At 39.3% G+C, this 7,079-nt stretch overlaps 1 protein-coding gene across 1 annotated transcript; it reads left to right on the top strand.

The window, feature by feature from the left end:
• The first annotated feature begins 1,410 nt into the window (after nt 1-1,410).
• LOC139473319 (putative eggshell protein) lies at nt 1,411-2,401 on the top strand. The gene is made up of 2 exons (XM_071255846.1): nt 1,411-1,439; nt 2,110-2,401. The coding sequence occupies exons 1-2, from the start codon at nt 1,411-1,413 to the stop codon at nt 2,399-2,401; spliced, it is 321 nt and encodes a 106-aa protein (XP_071111947.1).
• Nucleotides 2,402-7,079: the final 4,678 nt, after the last annotated feature.

Below are 7,079 nucleotides of genomic sequence, written 5' to 3'. Positions count from 1 at the left end.
CAAGGAAGATGCAAACCACAACTTGTATGACCCAATAGTTCTGACCCTCATTTCCATCCCTTAAATTTCGACAAAATGATCTCAGATTTTGCGTGAATACTAAGCAAAGATGTCTCTATCAAATTATTTGAAAACCTTAAAAGGGAAAGATTTCACCGATTAAATACAGTAATGCAGCTTTAACTATATATAAGCTTTACCTTTAATTGAAACATCTATTTTCAATTTAGATTCTATCTATATTTGAAAATAGGACCTTATTTACAGAATTAGTTTCAAATGGTCTTTTAATAGAAACAAGCAGTTTGTTTTGGTTTGTTAGCACAAGTCTCTTAGTTAATAATTTGGCTGTTTTCATATCATATCATATCAACAACATCACATTTGTATTTCTTATTTCAACTTTATGTTTAAAATACAAACAAACATACCAAATAAAAATACAGGGAAGCATCAACCTCTACTCTAGAATTCAAGAATTGCTGGAGGTGCACTTGAAGACCGCTCTGACTGTCCCTGCTGCGGCTGATAAACATGCTGCCATGGTGGCATCCATCCCGTTGGGCACTGTTGCTGCTGTGAAACCGCAATATTTGAAGCTATCTGGTATCTGGATGATGTGACTGGAGGGATGGTGTGTGGCTGCTGATGTTGTGCTTGCGTCTAAGATAGCAGATGTGGATGAGGTTGGGACTGTTGTAGCTGTACATGTGTACATTAAAATTCATATTTCATGAACAATTCACATTTTGATATTATCTTTCATGTAAAAATCAATTTATAATTATCAATCATATTTTTTAATCAGTCGTAAACAGTTAAGTACTGTAAGTTCATGTCGAAATTTACAGTTAAAGTTCAAGAAATTCAAATACCATAATCAATATCACGATGATATGTCATTTCAATAATTGACTCTTATAATACATATTCTGTAACAGCTGTTCCTGCTGCCTCTGGGTTGAGGCAAAACTTTCCTCAATATTTTGGATGACCATTGCAGTCTCAAAGGTCTTACGTTTTTATCTTGATTAAGCTGTGGAGGGAGGTTGAGGCTCTTCACAACACACCGGAAGATCCTCTGTGTCTGACTCTGGGTTAGGAACTTTTCCTTACGCTGCAGCAAGGTCCTCGAAATCCTTCAGTTGGGCAATGAGCTGCAAGTACAAGAACAAACCAAGATGTTAATCATATAAAATATTTGTGGCATTGAATTCTAATTTTTTAAAACCCATGGGTCAATGGTTATACTCACATCCACTCCACACCTCTTTGGCACCCTATACACGTGTTGGTCCAAGAAGCCAAGTCTCGCCTTCAGCCACTCTTCTCTGAGGGTGAGATTCTTTCTCCCAGCACCAGACGCTGTTCTTGTGCCCTTGCCATAAGTACTTCTCATATTCGAGAACCATGTCATCAGACGGGGTCCCTATGCAATGGTACCTAAAATATATTCAAAAACAAATTAGTCATTTTGTTAAAGAAACATGAAGAGATGATGTAAATATTACCAGTATTGTAAAAATGAATATTTGGTAAGAAAAGTGGCAGATTGTATTTTACTAATTTGATAACAAATTACTGAAATATTGAACACACCATCAGATTCCTTTGCCTGGATGAATGCCGCAAGTTCTTCTCACAAGGCTTCCTTCTGAGTTCTTTTGCAAAAATTTGAGTGGTTCTTGTTGAATAGTTCAGGGTGGGCTTCTACAAATTCAAACACCCGAACCTCCTGATCATCTTTGAGCTTTAGGCCAGATCTCCTGGGTGCTGACTTTCTTGGTGAAGCTGCCTCTTCCTGGACATTGCAACTCTGAGAGTGACATCAACTTCATCAATATCCTGCAAGTCTTCATAGATCGGATCCTCAGCAACCCCAGAAACATCTGGAACCTCAGGATTCTCATGAACCTCAGTAACCTCAGCAATGTCAGAAGCTGGGGTTTGACCTCTCCTGTTTTTTGTTTCCTCATAGCTAGACTGTAGTTAAGCTAACCCTAACTAAGACCAAAATGACGAAAGGAATGAAACATATATGTACTTTGTCAGGAATTGAAAGAATGATGAAAACCACATGTCTCTGTATATGCCCTGTACCTATTGCAGGAAATGGGCCTATGAGAAATGGGCCTATGGGAAATGGGCCTATGGGAAATGGGCCTATGAGAAATGGGCCTATGGGAAAGGGGCCTATGGGAAATGGGCCTATGGGAAAGGGGCCTATGAGAAATGGGCCTATGGGAAATGGGCCTATGAGAAATGGGCCTATAGGAAAGGGGCCTATGAGAAATGGGCCTATGGGAAATGGGCCTATGGGAAAGGGGCCTATGGGAAAGGGGCCTATAGGAAATGGGCCTATGGGAAATGGGCCTATGAGAAATGGGCCTATAGGAAATGAGCCTATGGGAAATGGGCCTATGGGAAATGGGCTTATGAGAAATGGGCCTATGGGAAATGGGAAATGTTCACCCTAGTTTAACGTAATGTAACGATTTTAAATGTAGTTCAACGTACCTGAATGTACTAGCTACTGACCTTGACTGTAGTCTAACGTAGCTTAACGCAGGGAAACGTAGATGATGTGTAGCACCCTTTTCGTACTTCAGTGTTGTTCGCTCTAGTACAACGTACTTGTCTGTAAATTGACGGACATTTCCCTAGTAACATTTTGATATAGAAACGTTGTTCGACTTAGTTAATATCCCTAAAGATAACTATAGCTACTAACGCAAGTGCTTGTTTGTTTGTTGTTTAACGACGCGCTCGGCAATATACCAGCTGTATGACGTCGGTCTGTAAATAAAATAGAGTCTAAACCAGACAATCCAGTGATTGCTAAAATGAGCATCAATCTACGCGATTGGGATACGATGACATGCATGACCACAACCGGTGTTAAACCAACGGATTCACTAAGTCTGGTGTTTTGACGCAGGTTTTTTAGGGGTAGGATAATTCACGACTCCGCGATTATGCCTAAGGTTCTCTTCTGGGGGGGGGGGGGGGGGGGGGGGGAAACAATCTCAAGTCTATCCAAAGAGTGTGTCGTCTAGGTTATGTGTCAGACGTCCAGCACAATCCAATGCGTGGGTTGTTTGCCGTAATATTCACATCTCCATCTGATCCAGCACACAACTATTGAGTGAGTGAGTAACGGGATCGGGTGGTCAAGCTCGCTGACTTGGTTGATGCGTGTCAACGATCCCAATTGCGTGGATCGATGCTCATGATCACTGGATTGTCTGGTCCAGATTCAATTATTTACAGATCGCCGTCAAATAGCTGGAATATTGCTGAGTGCAACTTACAACAACAAACAAACATACATACAACTATTGTCTTCTACAGTCCAAATTATTGCGATGTAATGACATTGTACATTTTTCAGGTTTTAGGTCGACTATTTTAAAAGTCAATATTATTTATCAAAATACCTCTAAATATAACAAAGTTATAAACATCATTTAGAAACAAGTATTAGTCAATGTCGAAACACTAGTATGTGAAACTTCAAGCCAAGTGATGACCAACCACCAGGTAGCTTCCTGCTAACACAATACTGCAGAATCCCCGTGCAGCAGACAACAGTGCGACCCATGCCCCTTAAGTGAGCGAGGGTATCTGTGGTGATGACTCGTGAACATCTTAATTACGTGGATCTGCAACATGTGCATGCGATTCCCATGCTGATAACAGTATTACAGGGTTCCTGGAATAGAAGCACTGAAACAGTCCAGCACTGAGTGTACCACTATTGCATTAGTTACCTCAGTATAGAGACCAAGACACTGAACAGACGCCTGGGGAGCCTCCATGATGGGTTGATGCATGGCATGCCGTGCTGATGGCTGGTTATATTTACTTTGGAGATTTTCGTCCATTTGTCCAGGGCAGCACCCAGAAGTGGCTGCTCATCATTTATTGAAGGTGCTGCAGGAGACTTGCATTTGCCATTTACAGCCAATTTGTTTTTGGGGGGGGGAATATTTTTGTCAACTCATTAATTAAGATGTTTTTGCGACTGCGAAATGAGTTAATTTAAAGTTTAACACTCAAATCCCCAATCAATTGCATGACACGTAATGATTATGAGTGTGCTCAGATTTTCTGTTCCTTTCTGTATTTATGTGTTGTGATAAGGATATCAATATGGATTATGCATGTTCACAAAACAGAGTCATGCTCCTGCAAAACTGCCAGAAAACCCTGTGAAGAACATTAATTTTACCATATTACATTTTGGGATTAAATGAGGAGGTCCGAGTGGTCTAACCTATTTAAACCATGGCAGAGTGTAGACAACATAAACTCCTTCCTTTACATTCTAATATGAAAGTTGTGATTGCGGCCTATCACTTTTGCGAAGGTATGTAAATAGTCTTTCTTCAATTCATGCTGCAGTCAAACTAACATATATGGCAGAGGCCTAACGTAGGCGTGCACGTCTTGCGTGCAATGCACGTTCATTTCGAACCTCTCAGTGGTACCAGAGAATAACTATTCTTGCTCGAAGCTACCATTTGTTATATTTTGGGCCGTTTGACTCGCATGATATAATAAGTTGAATGCACGTGTTTGTCGCCGCTTCGGGAAGAGTACATGTTATATGATAGACGTGTTTGACGCCACTTCGGAAAGAGTACATGTTATATGATAGACGTGTTTGTCGCCACCTCGGGAGGAGTACATGTCATATGATAGACGTGTTTGTCGCCACTTCGGGAAGAGTACATGTTACAAGATAGACGTGTTTGTCGCCACTTTGGAAAGAGTACATGTTACATGATAGACGTGTTTGTCGCCACTTTGGAAAGAGTACATGTTATATGATAGACGTGTTTGTCGCCACCTCGGGAGGAGTACATGTTATATGATAGACGTGTTTGTCGCCACCTCGGGAAGAGTACATGTTATATGATAGACGTGTTTGTCGCGACTTCGGAAAGAGTACATGTTATATGATAGACGTGTTTGTCGCCACCTCGGGGGGAGTACATGTTATATGATAGACGTGTTTGTCGCCACTTTGGAAAGAGTACATGTTATATGATAGACGTGTTTGTCGCCACCTCGGGAAGAGTACATGTTATATGATAGACGTGTTTGTCGCCACCTCGGGAAGAGTACATGTTATATGATAGACGTGTTTGATAGAAGAGTACATTTTCCTCACAATACATAAATGAAATCGTAGGAGCATATCATCAATACAGGCAGGTTCTCCTGCCACATGACTCAACTAAAGTGACATTTAGGACACCGCAGTTTTGATAATAGGAATAACAGGAAAATAGGTTTCATTTTGTAAACACTGAAGACAGATGAACTGGTTTGTATACTGGTGTTTTATTTATTTTCTCAGTATACTAGTCGTGTATCAGAGCAGACGGGAAGTAGGCAGGATTCGGACTGTGCAGGGGGGTTCTGGCAAAGGTCCTGAAGATGTTACAAGGCGACCTGTCAGCCACTTCATACACACTGACATCGACCTCACCTGACTGCTCTATGGTCGAAATGTATGTTAACAAAAGTGAATGAAACTTTGAATACAATTAATGAAATAGTTACAAAATTAAGTCCAGATATACAATTAACAATTTTATAACCATAGAGTGTAATTACACAATTAATTTTCGTACTTCAGTAGAGATTTGTTGACATGGTACTTCCGGTGTTGCTCACGGTGTTGCTCTTTGCATTGCGTTGGGAATAAAACAGAACAAATTATGATGGCGTGTATCATTTGTGCGCACCCCTCACTAAATAGCTGTGTATGTTTTTGTAACGTTCGCAGGTTAGAAACAAAGTACAGTATGCAAGATAATTTCAAACCAAAAATGTGTTTTATCTCTCGCACGTTTTCAGAAGTAATAACGATTTACACGTCATTCATATCATTAAAAGACGGCAACTTAGCAACTGTCTGTTAAAAAATAAACGGTATTATTTCTGTTGTAAGCCAATTGGTTAAGATGAATGTGGATGGCAGGGACTATGAATTATTTTGTACTGTCTGCCTTATATATCCTCAATTATCAGATCCAAATTCTTGACTGGTGATTGGTTAAAACAATAAGTTCAGAAATGAAAAATCAAAATTTCAAGGGAAAAGTAGGAAATATGTTCAATGCTGTGAACATGAACAAGTTATGAATGAATTCACAATATCATGCATAATCACTTAATACATTTGTGATTTTTTACTTTATAAAGGTAACTGCAGAAAATGGAAATAATAACCAAGAACATGAAACTTTATAAAATTTATAAGGGCAAGTGAAAACATCGCAGGACAAGTTGTTTGAGAATTTTTTCGAGCCCTGCTTTATGTATATTACATATTTCAGAGACCCCAAAGTCTATTTTAGAAAACCGAATCTTTTAAGTTTTTACATGCCATGAAATATTATCCGTACTTCAGAGGACCCACAGAAACATACTTTCTCCTTAAATCCTGTTAATATTACCACTGTAGCTAACCTAATTATGTATTCAATACCCTAAATGTCACGAAAACAGTCACCTGAGATAGTGTTTCTAGAAATGCTCATATCAGATATCAATTGTAAACCTATCTTTCATAAAGAGAAATGGGTTGTAAACTCGCTAGTAATTTTTCTAGTTTAAGCTTTAGATATTTATTGGCCTTTTGGCATCTTGTTAGTTTAGCAGTCAGAGCCTGCTTGTTTATATCAGTCACCTATCAGCTCCAAAACCAAGCTTGGATATAACTGAAGTACTTTTTAAAGTGGTGATGAACCCAGCAAAACTTGTTTTACGGTAATTAAGCACAAATTAAAAAACATTTTTCACATATATTTTGTGTATCTTATCCAAAAGAATAAATCAGATAAGACAATTAACTTCAGCACCTGGATGAGCACTATTCAAGAAACTAGTGTCTCATCTAATAGGTGAAAATGTAGGGGAGACATTCAGCTTCATCAGTACAGCGATGTCAGAGAAAATGTTGGACAACAATAATCAGATGATGACATAGGCGGGATTTGGCCGGGTATGATAGAAAACAGACACTGCACCATGACATGGTGACCTTTACTATAACAAAACAATCA

Source organism: Haliotis cracherodii, unplaced genomic scaffold, assembly GCF_022045235.1.
Source record: "Haliotis cracherodii isolate W230 unplaced genomic scaffold, xgHalCrac1.p SCAF_28, whole genome shotgun sequence".
Taxonomy (NCBI): Eukaryota; Metazoa; Mollusca; class Gastropoda; order Lepetellida; family Haliotidae; genus Haliotis; species Haliotis cracherodii.
Note: the sequence above shows the minus strand (reverse complement) of the source record. Positions and strands in the feature narration are given on the sequence as shown.

Excerpts from the sequence above, each read along its gene's own strand:
- LOC139473319 (XM_071255846.1), top strand. The coding sequence starts at position 1,411 with ATGTCATCAGACGGGGTCCCTATGCAATG. Across the intron at positions 1,440-2,109 it reads GACGGGGTCCCTATGCAATG|GAAATGGGCCTATGAGAAAT; the intron begins GTACCTAAAATA and ends TACCTATTGCAG.